The sequence below is a fragment of the Ovis canadensis genome, chromosome 11 (assembly GCF_042477335.2).
Source record: "Ovis canadensis isolate MfBH-ARS-UI-01 breed Bighorn chromosome 11, ARS-UI_OviCan_v2, whole genome shotgun sequence".
NCBI classification, from domain to species: domain Eukaryota; kingdom Metazoa; phylum Chordata; class Mammalia; order Artiodactyla; family Bovidae; genus Ovis; species Ovis canadensis.
The window spans coordinates 41,526,203-41,544,020 of record NC_091255.1 but is presented as its reverse complement, the minus strand read 5'-3'; the positions used below and the strand labels follow the sequence as shown (position 1 = coordinate 41,544,020).

General features: G+C 38.3%; 1 protein-coding gene across 2 annotated transcripts in view; it reads right to left on the bottom strand.

The window, feature by feature from the left end:
• Positions 1–4,786: 4,786 nt before the first annotated feature.
• LOC138447536 (zinc finger protein 624) overlaps positions 4,787–17,818 on the bottom strand; it is a 29,943-nt gene continuing 16,911 nt past the window's right edge. Inside the window, exons 1-7 of one of the 2 annotated variants that reach the window (XM_069603592.1) lie at positions 16,981–17,077; positions 13,776–13,863; positions 13,211–13,298; positions 11,784–11,849; positions 9,857–9,983; positions 9,049–9,144; positions 4,787–7,217 (exon numbers count right to left, since the gene is read on the bottom strand). In XM_069603592.1, the coding sequence (XP_069459693.1) occupies positions 4,993–7,217; positions 9,049–9,144; positions 9,857–9,926 (2,391 nt within the window). In that variant the 5' untranslated portion in view covers positions 9,927–9,983; positions 11,784–11,849; positions 13,211–13,298; positions 13,776–13,863; positions 16,981–17,077 and the 3' untranslated portion in view covers positions 4,787–4,992. Of the gene's footprint in view, positions 7,218–9,048; positions 9,145–9,856; positions 9,984–11,783; positions 11,850–13,210; positions 13,299–13,775; positions 13,864–16,980 lie in introns of those variants that run through there. The other variant, XM_069603591.1, reaches the window with a different exon arrangement.

Sequence of the window (17,818 nt, the reverse complement as noted above, 5' to 3'; positions counted from 1 at the left end):
AAGTGAGGTTCAGTTCAGTTCAGTCGCTGAGTAGTGTCCGACTGTTTGAGACCCCAAGAATCGCAGCACGCCAGGCCTGTCCATCACCAACTCCCAGAGTTCACTCAGACTTATGTCCATCGAGTCAGTGATGCCATCCAGCCATCTCATCCTCTGTCGACCCCTTCTCCTCCTGCCCCCAATCCCTCCCAGCATCAGAGTCTTTTCCAATGAGTCAATTCTTCGCATGAGGTGGCCAAAGTACTGGAGTTTCAGCTTCAGCATCATTCCCTCCAAAGAAATCCCAGGGCTGATCTCCTTCAGAATGGACTGGTTGGATCTCCTTGCAGTGCAAGGGACTCTCAAGAGTCTTCTCCAACACCACAGTTCAAACGCATCAATTCTTTGGTGCTCAGCCTTCTTCACAGTCCAACTCTCAACATCCATACATGACTACTGGAAAAACCACAGCCTTGACTAGATGGACCTTAGTCGGCAAAGTGAGGTGAGGAGAGGTTAAATGGATGAGCTGATTTCAGCAGCTGGCACAGTACAGGGAAGATAGAGATTACAGTTCAAGATCAAGCTCTACTAAGTTAGACGGGCTTGGTAAAGGCCTTGGAGCTTGCGCTGAGACTCCAAGAGTACCATGCTCTAGAGCAAGGACAAAACTGAGACAGACCAACTTTAACGTGATCCACTAGTACTCTGTTAAAATAAAACCTTATTCTCTCTAGAGGAAGATAAACCAGGGATCTCTGCAATTTTTATACTTACAATAGCTGGCATCAAATGAAATATTTTACTAATATTTAGTAGGTGTATTAAAAAATCATATAAAGTAAATATCCTCCATTAAAAAAAAAAGATAACAGCTGACTAGATAGCAAGAAAAACAACAGACATAGGAGTAGGTTCCAAAGTGTAGCTACTGTAGTTAACTGCCCAGGACTTGAAATGAATATTATTAATATATTCAGGAGAAAAGAATGGCGAATTTCAGCAGATACCTACAATCCATATAAAGAGAGGACAAAAATTCCAAAAATAAAGAAAATCTGACTAAAGTTAGAAATTCAAAATGTGGGTTTATTAGCAGATTAAGATAGTGGAGGTATATAGTTTGATGCACACAAAGAATAAAGAGATGGGAGACAGAAGAAGCTTTAAGAGAGACCTGGACCACAGTGAGAGACAGTAGAATGCCATTTTATTTTAGGTTATAAAAAAGATCCCCAAAACTAACTATAATGAAAAGCAAATGCCAGATTAGAACCCTTATCCCAGTGAAAATATCCTACCTAAGTGAATGCAAAGTAAATATACAAAAAAAAAAAAAAAAAAAAAGATACAGTAAAGACAAAAGCTGAGATAAGCCACTGGATGCTCTGATAACCAGGCAAAGGAAGCATGATCCAGTTAGAATGAGGAAAGTCAGGGAAGAACTAAGAACACAGGAATAGGCAAATACGTGAATAAATATGAGTAAACACTGTTTAAAATAGTGATAATAATATCTTCTGGAGTTTAAAACAGAAATAAAATATATGACTACAATGGAACAAAAGGCAGAGTATCAAGGGAATTAAACCATTAGTTTTTTTCATTGCTTTGAAATATTGAAAGACTAATTTCAAGAGTGCTCCAATGAGTCAAAGACATTTTAGGGGTAATGATTTTTCAAATGTTTCAATATTAGGACAACCTTACAATTTTAAAAATTAAGGAAACCAAAGACTTTTTATTTTTATAAATTACATAAATATTTACTGTATTTGAAACTAAAATTGGAAAAATGTTTACTGTTTTATTGATTAAAAATACTAAACTTACAATATGATATTGAAATATATTTTTGAAAAAAAAAAACTTCAAAACAAAAAATTAGTGCTAAGAGTGATGGTGTTTGAAATTTTTTGCAAATCTCTTTTAATGCCTGACTGGAATAGTTTGCGAGGTCTGCTGTAACAAAAGTACCACAGATGAAATGGCTTAAATGACAGTTTATCTACTCACAGTTCTGGGGACAGATGTCCAGGAGCCAGGTGTTTGCAAGGCTCATTTCTCCTGAGGCCCCTCTCCTTGGCTTGCTGGTAGCTACCCTCCTGGGGCCTCTTCACATGGTTGTCCCTTTGAGTGTGCACTACTGGTGGAATCTCTGTTCATCCATGCTTCCTCTTAAGGACACCAGTCAGACTTCATTTAGGAACCACCCTAACAGCCTCATTTTAACTTGTATGTTAGTTGCTCAGTCGTGTTTGACTCAATGCAACCCCATGGACTGTAGCCCACCAGGCTTCTCTGTCCATAAGCTTCTCCAGGCAAGAATGTTGGAGTGGACTGCCATGCCCTCCTCCAGGGGATCTTCTGGACCCAGGGATTGAACCCGGGTCTCCTGCATTGCAGGCAGACTCTACCATCTGAGCCACAAGGAAAGCCTCCTTGTAGAAAGGTGGCTTTTAACTTATCACCTCTTTAAAGGGCCTATGTCCTAAAGCAGACATTCTTGGGCACTTGAGAGTCAGAGTCTCAGCACATGAATTTGAGGGGTGAGGGACACAGTTCACTCAGTAACAGTGGCTCAATAGAAGATAGCTGAATTCTGAGATCTTCTTTTGCATTAAATATTTTGCAATATCTCATGCCATGCAGCTTCTGAAAAACAGTAATCTATACTCATGAGAAAATGAGTATGAAAAATTAGAAGAGAAAGGTAAATAATGCCTTAGATTATGAAAATAATCCTGCTGCTCTAGGGTACCAACCAAAATAATAACTGAATTATAATTAAGTTGAATAGAGTAGAATATGAGATAATGAAGCATATTTGATTAATACAAAAAAAGCAATAAAGGAGAAATGGAAGAAACAAGGTAACACAAGCAGACTTACACCCAATGAGTAAGTACATGAAGTGGAAATGGATTACACTCACTAATTAAACTACAGAGATTGTCAGACTAGATAAAGATAAGACCCTAAATGGATGCTGCTTACTGGAGACATACTGTAAATATAAGGTCACAGATTAGGTTAAAAGTAAAAAATAGGGGAAAGACATATATCGTGTATATTTGCTTTCTACTGCTGCATAATGCATTAATGGGAACAGTGGCTTAAAACAACAACTGTTTATTAGCCCACAGCTCTGTGGGTCAGGAGTTCAAGCACAGTGAGGTTGGATTCTCTGCTCAGGTCTCAAAGGCTGAAATCAATGAGTCAGCTGGGTTGATTCTGAAGGCTGAGGAAGAAACCATTTCTGAGCTAAATCAACCAAATGAAAGTGAGAGAGTGAGGGGTGGTGGTGAAACGCTGGATAATTTCTTTGGAATCTAGGAAGCATCCAAACCAGTTCCCAAGCTCTTAAGATCCATGACCACTCCTGCTCTGCCAAGGTATACTCAGCATCCAGGGTAACTCCTGGGACATGACAGGTGTCCACAGGGGAAAAAATTAGCTTCACAGAAAAATAGGTTTTTCATGTTTACATAAATATTACATGCTCACTGGAAAGAAAAACTGAAAAATATGGAAAAACACAGGTAAAACAAACAAAAAAAAACAGTAGATTCTCAAAAAAATCTGAAATGAATGTCATTAACTTTTAGGAGACCATCCCTTCATTCATGGTTATCAAATGTTTACACAAATACATAGTAGTTTTATACCATAAACACTGCATTTACATTTTTCTGTTATCCTAGTCTTTCCCTGCACTTATCTCACACTTCCCTTTTCTCCCCCCCTTCAAGGTAACCAATATTAACAGGTTGGTGTATATTCTTGTTACCTGTTTCCATGCTCATCTAATCACATGCACACATATACACACAAATGCATGTGATCATTACTTTAAAAATGAAATTTTGTACATATACATCTCTGTAGTAAAGCAATTACTTACCAAAAAATTGTGGTAACACCTGTTAGTCAACTACTGTAAATATAACTCATTAAAAAAATTACTCTCATGTTGTTCCATGGTATGGCTATATAACAGTTAATTCACCCATTCCCCAATTAGTTGGCATTCACTTTGTCTCCAGCTGGGTTTCATCTCTGTCTCTATAAATAATACTCTAACAAACATCCTTGCTTATGCATATATTTTTCACTGATGCTACTATTTTTGTGCAGCAAATTCTCAAAGTGAGATTGCTGGGTCAAAATGCTTTTAAACTTTTACTTAAAAATCTGAAAAATATATAGCTGGATTGCAAGTGGAAATATAAGTTGATATAACCATTTTGTAAGAGCACATGGTTTACCAAACTCCACTAGCAAAACATCTCTTAATTTTTGCCAACTCCACAAAGTGAAAGTTAACATCTCATGGGTTGTTTTAATATGTACTTCCCTGAGTACTATTTAGATTCATAACACTGTCATAGGTTAATGCATTTGGAGTTATTTTTCTATGAACAGCCATCTAGTCCAGATGGATTAAAACCTCAAGGTAAAAAATAAAATTATAAAAACCTTAGAAACAAATTTAAGAGATTATATATTACATGGGTCCTTTTAACTGAGTAAATCAGGACTATAAAAAGGAAAAGATGTTTTACTATAAAAAATTAAAGACTTACTATCTTTTACTATATAAAAAATACAAAGACAAATACTAGGTTAAGAAAAACATTTGGAACACACATGAGAAAGGATTAATATCTCAAATACATTAAGAGCACCTCTAGATTCCTAAGAAATACAGACAGGCCAATAGGAATATATATATATATATATATATATATATATATATATATCAGCAATCATTGAAGACAACTTGTTAAATGAATAAAATATGAAATTTGGATGAAGGCTTTCACATGCCCTTTTTATTATGAATTTTCTTATAATTTCTAAGATTTAAGATGACCAACTACTTTTCTACATTCTTATAAAGCATCTCTTCAGTGTGTATTTTCTGGTGAATTGCTCCTGGATGTTTTCCCACATTCATAAAATATAGTTTATAAGATTCTTGTTACTGTCTGAACAATGATTTGCTGTTCTCTATATTAACTGAATTTCTCTCTGATGTGTTCTTTGATGTACAGTAAGGCTGGAGCTACTCCTAAAGGCTTTTCCACATTCACTACATTTATAGGGTTTTTCTCCAGTGTGCATCCTCAGATGCACAATAAAGTCTGAGTTAGTTCTGAAGGCTTTTCCACATTCTTCACATCTATAGGGCCTCTCCCCAGTATGAATTCTCTGGTGCAGAGTTAGCTGTGATAGAGTAATACAGCCTTTCCCGCATTCCTTACACGTGTAGGGTTTTTCTCCAGTATGTGTCCTCCAGTGAACTGTAAGGTATGAACCTCTCCTGAAGGCTTTTCCACAGACATCACATTTATAGGGTTTCTCTCCACTATGGATTTTCTGATGTTCTGTAACATGTACCATCTGGCTAAATGCTTTGCCACAGTCATTACATTTAAATGGCTTCTCCCCAGTATGTGTCCTTTGATGGGTATTAAAGCCTGAGTTACTTGTGAAAACCTTCCCACATTCATTACATTTATAGGGTTTCTCTCCAGTATGCCTTCTCTGATGCACAGTAAGCTGTGATGTATTAGTGAAAGCTTTCTCACATTCATTACATTTATATGGTTTTTCTCCAGTGTGGGTCCTCTGATGTACAATAAGGTATGACTTAGTTCTGAAGGATTTTCCACAGTTGTAGCATGTGTAGGGTTTCACGCCAGTGTGAATTTTCTGGTGCTCCTTGAGATTTACCATTTTGGTAAATGCCCTCTCACAGTCAGTACATTTATATGGTTTCTCTCCAGTATGAATCCTCTGATGTACAGTTAAATGTGATTTTATTCTGAAAGATTCCCCACATTCATTACAGAGATAAGGTTTCTCCTCAGTATGAATTCGCTGATGTATAATTAGAGATGAAGAACGCATGAAGGCCTTTCCACATTCATTACATTTATAAGGTTTCTCTCCTGTATGCATTCTGTGGTGTACACTAAGGCATGAATAATTAATGAATGCTTTCCCGCATTCATTACATTTATACGGTTTTTCTCCAGTATGAATCCTCTGATGTTCTGTGAAATTTGCAATACGATTGAATGCTTTCCCACATTCATTACATTCATAGGGTTTTTCCCCAGTGTGAGTTCTGATATGCACAATAAGACTGGAATTACTTCTGTAGGCTTTTCCACATTCATTACACCTAAAGGGCTTCTCTCCAGTATGAATTCTCTGATGAACATTAAAGATTGTGGTATTCTTGAAAGACTTCCCACACTCATTGCATTTATATGGCTTCTCTTCAGTATGGGTCTTCTGATGTACACTAAGATATGACTTATTCCTAAAGGCTTTCCCACAATCATTACATTTGTAGGGTTTCTCTCCATTGTGAGTTTCCTGATGTCTTGCAAGTTTTGATTTATCACTAAAAGCTTTCCCGCATTCACTACATTTATAGGGCTTATCTCCAGTTTGAATTCTCTGATGTTGATTAAGGCGTGCACACTGGCTAAAAGATTTTCCACAGACATTGCATTGATAAGGTTTCTCCTTAGTATGAATTCTCTGATGCACCATAAGTGATGAAGAAGCAATGAAAGCCTTTCCACATTCACTACATTTATAGGGTTTTTCTCCAGTGTGAATTTTTTTATGTTGACTAAGATAGGAAGGCTGGCTGAACATTTTCCCACATTCATTACATTCATAAGGTTTTTCTTTAGTGTGAGTTCTCTGATGTTGAATGAGTAATGACCTATAACGGAAGGCCTTTTCACATGTACTACATTTATAGGGTTTTTCTTTATTACTGGGTTTTTTCTCTAAAGTGAGTTCTAAGGCAGGGCTCATGACTTTGCTGCCTTCTGTATCCTTGCAAATTTCCTTCCTCAGATGGGTATCTGTGATCAAATCTAAACCCTCTGTAAAATTTTCATCATGTGTTTGGTATTTGCCATGGGGTTCTTCTGTGATAACTTCTGGTTCTGGAAGAAGAACAGATCCAAACCCAAAGCCTTTCTGAATAGTGGGGATTTTCTTGTGTTTAACTGTTCTTTGGCCTACAGGACTCTGCTGACTGTATTGCAGTCTCAGTATCCTGTCGCCCCATTTCCATAATCCTCCCATTCTGGGGTCCCATAGACCATTCTCTGTGAGTTTCTCTACAATGGCATTCTGTGATAAATGTTTTTTAGAAAAATCCTCTGTTGGTATAATATTCTTGGTTGTAGGTTTGGTCTCCAACTCTGGGAGGAAAAAAAGAAAAGTCAAATGACTCCTATTTCCTAGGTTGAGGAGATTGTACTAACAGGATAACATAAGAGAACTGAACTGATAATGAACATATGTTTTTAACCGCTTGCAAATTGGCCTTGTTTTCTAGGAAGAAGGGGGTAGGGTTAAGGGTGGCTGATTGAGCAAAGAACCATAGTAGTAATTCAAGGAGTTTTCTTCCTATTAAAAAAAATTTATTCCCGGTAACCCTTCTACGATCCAAGTTTCTCAAATATGTCTTCCTTTTCTCATTCCTTTTAGAGTCAAATTCTTTAGAGAGCTTCTTCAAAAGCTGTAACTACTTCCTTGATTTCCATTTACTCCACAAACCAGATATTCACCCCCAACAATACTTTCCACTTGTTCTCATTATTTGCTCACTAGCTTTTCTGTGAGGGCTTTCTCTGACATTTCCTTGTCAGAATAGCTTCTTCAGGTCTTCATATGTATCTTTTTTTTTTGCTCTCAATTTTGATTTTAAAAATTGTATTTATTTAAGTACAGTTGATTTTATTAATCAGTGTTGTATTAATTACTGCTGTGCAGCAAAGTGATTCAGTTATACATACATATGTTATTTTTTTAATATTCTTTTCTGTATCTTTTTACACAACATTTATGGAAGACACTGATTTTTCAGAAAGTAGGCTGAACTAGTCAAAATTAATATAGTTGTGAATATTACAAATAATGACAATTACTTTTATCAAGAGTAGTTTTGCAACCTTTTTATGGGTCTTAAGAAAATTTCTGACAGTTTCAAAATTTTCTTAAACAATTATACTGGGTGGTGGTGGTCTTATAATTTATTTGTATATGCAAACTTAATATTTTACTTTTTAAAACACTTTCAAACTTTTTGAAAATTTTAAATTTATTTCCAAGTAATCACATCTAAATTTAAAAAAAAAGGAATCAAAATCTGTGGTTAGTAAAATGGTTTTATGAAAAAAGAAATGGTTCAATGATTTTAAAACTCAAGTTAAGTAGAAGTTTTAATGAATTCACAGGGTGAGACACAGGTCTGAATTCAGGGTCACCAAAAAAGACCACTCTAGAATCCAAGGACTAAAACCCAGATGATTTAAATATCTAAATGAATTAAGGTGACAGGATTTTTTTTTTTTAGGGAAAAAGAAAAATGGGGAGAATATGACACCAGCATATCTGAATAAAAGAGAGTGTTGAACAGTGTTCTTTAAGTAGAAGAAAAATAATCTTAGTTAAAAGGGTAAATATTGGCTAAATAGATAAATACTGTATTTTGATTCCCAACTGATTTATTGTTCATATTCTCAATAAGTTAAGATCCTGGAAGAGTGGAGAGGGGTTCAGCAGGCTTGTAACTGAAGAAAGTTAAATAATCAGTCAACAGGTTTAGCGTAAAAGGAATCAATGATGATCCTTAAGAAAGCACTTTCAGGAAAATGAAAGAAGAGATATCAGATACACAGTAGTTAAACAAATGAGAAAAATATTAAGTTAACTGGAGAGGAGAGAATTGAAAGAATGAAGAAGAAATGAAAGAACAATTATGAAAATCATGTTCCCAAGAAAATAAAATAGGATGGGATGGGGACTACAAGTACAGGGCAGAGATGAGGGAGAAGGAAAAGGAGAGAAAAAGGGAGAGAGGGAGAAAAAGCAGGAGGGAGGAGTAAGGAGAGAGGATGAGATGGGGAGAATCTTTTCCTCTGAGACAGCTTTGAACAAAGATATCCCCCAGATATTTCAAATATTCTGCTCCATCCAAGACCTACTGACTTTAAATAAATCTCATCCTCCAGTTTCTTATTAACTCACCCGAAAAGGAGGTTCTTGAAATTTCTCTCACTACTACCCATGGTCCTTTTCCATCCTCCAAATGAGATATCATGTCTGGTTTGGAAATTGCAAGCCCTGCTCAGAGAAAAACGAATAGGATTTGATTGTGCCTATGAGCAAGAACCAGGGTCAACTGCTCTTTATCTCCTGTGTGGAGTGGCTATGAGAAGTTCTAGAGGTGCGTTGTCCAAGGCAGCTGCCAAGAGCCACCTATGGCTACTTAACTCTAAATTTAAATTAGTTAAAATTATATACAACTTAAAATTCAGTTTTTCATTTTACTAGCCAGACTTCAAGTTCTCAGTAGCCACAGTGTCTACTGCTTGTCATACTGGACAGCACAGATGCAGCAAATTCCCATCACAGGAGAACATCCTACTGTACAGCAGTGTTGTAGAGAATTACAAAGGTACCTCAAAGAAGCTCTAGACTGTAATCCTAGGTTTGGAAATAATCTGTTTAGAAAGAAAATAAACATATTTGTTCATTCTTTCTAGAGGCACTGATAACTCTTACTCTGGAAATGACTGGAAAAAACTTTAGTCTTCAATCAGAGGGACTGTCAACACTCTCTAAGATTACAATGAAGTACATATTTCTTACTCTACAATTGGCAGACCATTGAGTTAAGAGCAAGAGACACTATAACTCCTAACAATATGCCCCCAAGACTGAGATTTTAATGCTTAAATTCTAACCCAAAATTCAGTTAAGTATTTTAGAGAATCTATTATCTTCAGTAAATCTGGTCCAGTGTCAGGTACATATGCACAGAGCTTATCCTTACCCAAGGAGACAAGATTCCTATAATTCTCTAGCATCACGTCCTTGTGCAGGTCCCTCTGCATAGGGTCCATCAACCTCCACTCTTCCAATGTGAAGTCTACAGCCACATCTTTAAATGTCACTGATTCCTGAAATAAATACAGAGATCCCTCAGGGGACTATACAGTTAGATCTATTAGGTAGATTAATACATACAAAACTGGGGAAGAAAACTAGCAGTTTCCACCCAAATGTTTCCTTCCTCAAAATCCTGCCATATGTATATTATCAACTTTTTTTCATTTCTATTCTATAAAATATGGCTTAATAAAATACATAGTTTATCATTCAGATTGTAGTTATAGAATAAGCTGTCTGACAAAGAAAAATAAGAAATCACGGGACCTTGAGGAGCTTTTCCGGTCAGGTTATAAAATGTATGTATATGCGTCTTGTAAAGAAAAAAATCAAAGAATGAGCTATAAAATTGTTTTAATGGTTATCTATTAGAGGAAGGAGGAACAGAGTGAAGAGAACTGGAGCAGAAGCTAGATTTCCTTTTGTATTTCTTGCCTTACAGATTTGACTTTTGATCCATACAAATACTTTATATTATTATAAAAGAAAAACTAAATTTAAAAAAGCAATTCCTAAAAATTAAAAGTAAAATGAAATCAACTGGTAGCATACACATTCATCAGAGAGGAACTATTTTGGGCATCTTTAAAACACAGTAATTTTTCTGTATATCTCTTGAGAGATACATTCTGAGGAGAAAAAGAATTGTAAAAAAGAGCACATTTTCAGTAAATAATCCTATTGCTGGTGGCAGTGATGGAAATGCTAAGCTATTTTGTAACTGTTGTGTGTGTGTTAGTTGCTCAGTCATGTCTGATTCTTTTGCCACCCCATGCACTGTAGCCCGCCAGGCTCCTCTGTCCATGGAATTCCCCAGCAAGAATACTGGAGTGGGCTGCCATTTCCTACTCCAGGGGAATCTTCCCTACCCAGGGATCAAACCCAGGTCTTCTGCACTGCAGGCAGATTCTTTACCATCTGAGCCACAGTATTTACCCACATTGTGTGTGCAGTGTTGGATAAAGCAAATTAGAATACTAGTATCATTCAGAGTTAATAAATCTGACATGGGAGAAAGAACATATAGATTCAATATCAATGAGATTATGTATAAACTCGAGAAATTAAAAACTGAATTGGAAATATTGGTATAAACTCACTAAGTAGTTTAAGGAAAATATCCCATCATACTTCCTAGCTTTGTCCACTGAAAAGGTCTAGAAATGATAACCAAAAAGGCACTTTTATGCAGTTTAGACTGTGACCTCTACAGATTCCACTAAACAAAACAAGGACCTGGAACTTTCTGTCATAATTAAAAGCAAGGAAACTCTCAAAGACTAGAGGACAATATCTAAGATATTGGAGACAACTTAAAGAGGCTCCCACTAGCCAAAGATGGGAAGACTTGAGCATCAGTAAGAACAATAACTGTAATGGATTTCAAAAATATCTAATATATTTAAAATTATTATTTCATTATAAAACTAAAAGGATACTCATTGATCAACTTTGGAGGATTCCTGGAAACTGGTAAAGAGAAAGAATCAACCCTTGCCCTTCTTTTCCAATGCAAACATCCAGTTTGCACAGCAATAAAATGGAATCAGATGATTGAGCAAGAAGTGAAGTATGTGGCACAGGCTACTTTTTCATCAGGAATTATAACAAGACCACCTGTCAAATTAGGGCTGCCACCACTAAGAGAAACAAAATCTGTCAAACTGATGCTACTAGCTCTGGGATTACTGCATTGATCAAGCAAGACAGTATGCATGGTGAACCTGCAATGGTATTGGAACATTAAGAATTAGGGCAGTAAAAGAGGAGCTGTCACTTCATTCCCCTTAAGATACAATGCCAAGTATTACCTTTACCAATTCTGGCTCTTCTGCCTGAAGGTGAAGATCTTCCTCTGGCTGGAAAACTTGAGGACTCTGAGGGGACACAGGATAAGATCACTCCATGACTACCTGTTACATACAGCACAGCCTCAACAAGCACCACCAGTCCACCGCAGATGTGGTGTATATACATCTCTTCTACTGTTTTATTTAGGGATGAAATTAAGGTCCATAGCAACATCCAATCATAACTTTCTTTCATTTTGTTTGAGACAATGACACACACAAGACTGAGAAAGATATAACTGTATAGGTTTTAAAGGCTCTAACAAAGAACCTATCAAAACAAAAATAAACATATAAGGGGTCTTAGATGCCACATAATTCTTTTTCCTATGAGGATGAAGTCTGTTTCTCAGAAATTATCTATCTTACTCAAGAATAATATTCAAACACTACTAACACCATCTGTTTTCTACAGTTGGAAAATCATTACCATGCCTGGGCGTTGGAGGGCATGTCTCCATACTCATTCAGGAAATATTTCAGGGACCTCTCACAACACTGTTTTCTTCCAAACCTTAAGACACTGTATGCCTATAAGGACCTAATTTTATACCTTCTAGTAGTACTTAATGATTCTGGATCTTGTGCCATTTTTAAAAATTAAGGGTAACAGAACTATCTTTAAATTTCATTGAGAAAAATGTCATCTTAGTTCTTCCCTTTCAAGTTTTCATGTTAAAAATACAAATATTCAGCTTCTAGAAAATCAATGATGATGTGAGCTCAACTTCTGATAATTAGAGATGGGTTTGATCAGGCCTATACTAGACAAATACTTTAGATCTACTAATAAAGTGAAACACTTTAATTTTCATTTTATCTTTTCAAGGCTTTGTCTTAAGGACTATTTACATGTTATATATTCTTGCTATCAAGAATAAAAGATCACCACTACAGGTTATTATGAATCATTACTATAACAAATTATATTGGGACTACTTTTCTTCTGTCTCTCCTGTTAAAAATGTCACTTCTAAAACACAGCTTTAATACATTATTACCCACCTCAAACACACCCACACACACACACATGCATATCTACACTTAAATGTTTTCAGAGAAACATGAAAAGATTCAGCTTAAATATCTAAATTTCAATCCTATCTTTCTCAAATATCTCGAATCGCTAGCTCACTCACTGTTCTCTGCCTCAGAGCCTTGCCTTCTCATCTGAAGTACCCTCACAATTAATTTATGACGATTTAAATCCCACTTGTAATTGGGTCACAGCTTAAATCTAACCGTCCTCCTGAGCTTTCCATGACCGATTTAGCCCATACTAATATCCCATTTCTTTTCTTACATATCACTCATCAACTTTATCATACTGCTCAACAACTATCATTCACCTAAATAAATTATGTAACTGTTTCTTTTGTAAGCCTTACCTCAGTGAGACTGTAAGCTCCCTACAGCCAAGCACTGTGTCTTAAACATCTTCTTTCTCTCCATGTCATCTATTAAGCTTGATCACTTCTTATGGGTAGAAAAGAGGAGAACACTAAGAGTGGGCACAAGGGGAACAGTCCCTATGAATTAAGGTGTGTGTATGTATGCATATGTGTACATTTTTCTTTTTTCAAAGTTTCCTAAACAAAATTTTCCAATTGGAAAATACTCTATTCTACTATCGCATAAATAACTCAAATTTCCTGGGAACAATACAAAGTTAACATCATACGTAAATTTCCCAGACTTCCTATCATATCTCAAGATAGTGCATATACTGTATGCAAGATCTGGTGTCTTGATATTTGTTTCAATATGCATAGTGAATCTCCCTATAGATTACAAGCTTTACTATGATAAACTCAATTTTCATGGATCAAACAATTTGATTCAGTTACCAAAAGGGGTATGGGTGAGGTAGAGAAGTCACACAACTTTGGGAAAAGTAGGCGTGCTTTCAAACCAGGACAATAGGTCAGATCAGAGGAGGTTTCCTCAACTTACCAGAGGTCCAACTGAAAAAACTACAGCAGCCATAATTTCTTCCTCTGGGTTCCCCTCTCTGGAAAAAGGGAGTCTTGCAAAGACAAATCTAAGAAAGAGAAATAAGCCATGAAAACCAATCTTGCCTTGGAAATCTCAGATGTACTAAGGTGAAATCCTGACATTACAAGTTAGTATGACCTCTCTAAAAATTACAAGTTAACCCCCAAGATCAGTGAGGGAATACTATTCTTACTAGTGTAGCTCTTAATACTACTAAATGTAGTCACAGCTAGCATATCAAACATGGTACAAGCAGCTTTTAAACTACTTTCTCAATGACCTTCACATCATCCAACAGAAACTACATTCCCATTTCACATATGAGAAAATCGAGGCCTAGAAAAATTACACCATTTTACACAATGCCATGTAGGATTCCAAATCAATCTAATTATAATGCCCACACTTTTTCCATTACATCAACTTGCTGTGTGTTGTGAAAGAGAACAATTCAATCTTTCCTTGCCACAATCACCTCCTTACCTAACAATGAAATAATCTAATAATCTCTTTCTGTCTTTCCTATGAAGAGTCAACTTGCTAACAGTTTCACAGACCTCAGCTTCATGTAAAAAGAACACCACAACTCCAAACTTAAAGATATCAGAAACCCTGACATGCTTCTCTCAATCTCACATTCAAGTATCTATCCTTTCTATATCAGACAAAACCAAACAATAAGGAGCAGGATAGTAATAACGATATAAGACAAAGTGGAATCCAGTGCACAAAGCACTGAGCAGTAGTCCTCTTATACTGAAAATGTTATATGCCTAATAAAGGCTTTACACTGTGGAGAAGCAAAGTGGCAGAGATCTTGTTCAGATACCCGAGGCACTTTTTGATTCTGCTTTTTGTCTTTGGTTAAAGATATGGCCCTGTTGATGTTGAGTTTGGTTTGAAAACAAGAGCTTGAGGTTTGAAAACATTTTCTTAACAAGTGCATAATTGTGGAATGATGCTGCAAGGCAAATAAAAGGGCAGGAACACAGAGAGAATTGAGCTTTCCATATCTTGTGAAATTCTACTTTTGAATAAGAGCTTCCCAGGCAGTCTGACATTCTCACCATTCAGCAGAACTTTGGAGGCCCAAAGGGATCTATGCTGAATTATGCTGAATATGTCCCTCCTTTACATGTATAATATACTTTCATTAAGAATCCACATCCAAGACTTCTCTGGTGGCTCAGTGGTAAAGAATCCACCTGCCAACGCACAAGACACAGGTTGATTCCTGATCCAGGAAGATGCCACATGTCACGGAGAAACTAAGCCCGTGCACTACAACTACTGAGCCTATGTTCTAGAGCCTGGGAGCCACAACTACTGAAGCCTGAGAGCCCTAGAACCTATGCTCTGCAACGAGAAGCCACCATAATCAGATGCCTGCGCCCCACAACCAGAGAGTAGCCCCTGCTCACCACACTAGAGAAAAACTCGCACAGCAATGAAGATCCAGCAGAGCCAAAAATAAATAATAAACCAACTTAAAAAAAAAGTGTGTTGTGCGTCTGTACACTAATAATGAACTACCACAGAGAAAATTAAGAATCAATCTCATTTACAATTGCTTAAAAAAGAAATACTTAGGAATAAATTTAACCAAGAAAGGGACAAACCTGCATACATTGAAAACTTGAAGACATTAAGTGGAAAGATGTTCCCTGCTCAAAGCCTGGAAGAATTATTGTTGTTAAAAATGTCCATACTACTTAGAGTAATCTACAGATTTGATTCAAAATCCATCAAAATTCCCAAAGTGTTTTTCACAGAATTGAGACAAATAATACTAAAATTTGTACAGAACCACAGAAGATCCCAAATTGCCAAAGCAAGTTTGAGAAATAACAAGGCTGGAGGTATCATGCTTCCTGATTTCAAACTATGTTACTAAGTTATTGTAATGAAAACAGTATGATGTTGCGAAAGATGCAGATTAATGGAAAAGATTACAGAAATAAACCCACACATAAATGGGCAATTAATTTACAACAAAGGCGCCAAGAATATACAACAGGGAAAGAAGAGTCTCTTCAAAAAATAGTGTTGGGAAAACTGGACAGTGACCTGCAAAAGCATGAAAGTGGACTACTAACTTATCCCACATTAAAAAAGATTAAGTCTAAGTGAATTAAGTACCATAGGATCTCATTTAAATGTGGAATCTAAAAACAAAACAAAACACCCTAGACTGCCAGATACAGAGAACAGATTGATGGTTTGGGGGGTGGGGTGGGGGGTGGTAGCTGCGAAGTTGGCGAAGGTGGTCAAAAGGTACAAGCTTCCAGGTACAAAATAAGTTAAGTCCAAGGGACTTCCCTGGCAATCCAGTGATTAAGACACGGGACTTCCACTGCAGGGGTACGGGTTCCAATCCTGGTTGGGGAACTAAGTTCCTACAAGCTGCATGGAACGGCCAAGAAAATTAAATAAATAAATAAAATAAAATAAGCAACCAGGGCTGCAACGCACAGTACCATGACCAGAGTTAACAATACTGCGTTCTGGGAATTCCCTGGGATCCAGTGGTCACAATTCCGGGCTTTCACTGCCCTGGCCCAGGTCAAGCTCTGGTCGGGGAACTAAGGTCTTCCAAGTTTGAGTAAGCTCCGGGAGTTGGTGATGGACAGGGAGGCGTGGCGTGCTGCAGTCCACGGGGTCGCAAACAGTCGAGACGACTGAGAGACTGAACTGAAGTTACCCCAGCAACAAAAACAGACAAAAAAACCTGTGCTGGGTATCTGGAAGTTGCGCCGGCAGGAAAAGCTGCTTCCGCTTCCCAAAGGCAGGAGGGGGACATCTGTCAGGTTTCCGCTATCGAACCCCAGTCCCTCCACGCTGCCAAACCCAGGACGGAGAGATTCTCCTTCCTCCAACCCGTCTGCTCCCCTCAAAGCCCTTCTCAGCCCACTCCTCCTCAGTCCAGGGGCGGCCCCAGGAAGAAGGGAGGGTCCAGCCGCGCCCCCGCCCAGCCCAGCTCCCTCTCCCAGAGCCTCCAGGTCGCTGCCTTCTGAGGTAGCCCGACCCCGGCCGCCTCTGAGGCGGGCGGGTCAGCTCCAGGCCAGAGGCCCCAACGGAAGCGGCCCCGCCCCTGACGCCGCCGGGAGCCGAGCGCCGAGGGAGGGGTGAGGGGGACCCGGCCAGGCGCCAGGGCAACTAATACCTGGCGGCCGCCTGAGGACAAGGCGCTAGGGCAGGGCGTGAGCGCTTCCAGCAATGGCGCCGGCGGCGGGAGCGGCCGCGGATGGCAGTGCGCCTGCGCAGCCGGCGGGGACCACGGCGCCCAGAATCCTCCGCGCCGCCGCCCTGCTCTTGCAACTCCTTTCTGCTTTGGTGCGGGAGTTGCGGGAGTTGGCGTCGCAGACAGTTTGTAGACCTAAGAAGTTTGGTCACGTTGAGAGATCACGACTGTGTGTCGAGCACTAAAACTAGTGATACAAAGAATGACACAGCCCTTGCCTCTGAGCACTTCCATTTGACTAAAGAAATAAAGCCAATGAGAGAACAGTGTGCAAGTCGCTGTCATGTCAGACTCTTGCGACCCCATGGACTGTAGCCTACTAGGCTCCTCTGTCCATGGGATTCTCTAGGCAAGAATACTGCAGTGGGTTGCCGTGTCCTCCACCAGAGGATCTTCTCAACTCAGGGATGGAACCTAGGTTTCCTCCATGGCAGGCAGACTCTACCATCTGAGGCACAAGGGAAGCCTCATACAACTAATTAAAACCCCAGACGCGCGCGGGGGTTGGGGGTTAGGGGCAGGGGAATTGGGGATTGCGTGTCCGCCTGTATCTGCCTCGTTCAGTTTCTTGGCCGAAAAATCATAATGCCTTCATTTTAATTTCTGGATCTTTGAAAGTTTCCTTGGCTCATCCTAATAATAAATGCTGACAGTATTATTTAACGCACGTTTTCTTTCTTTTGCCTCAGTTCCACGGTTTTGATGCCCAAAGGCCATATTTCCACACTGGGTCACACAGAATCCTCAAAGTTTCTAGAGC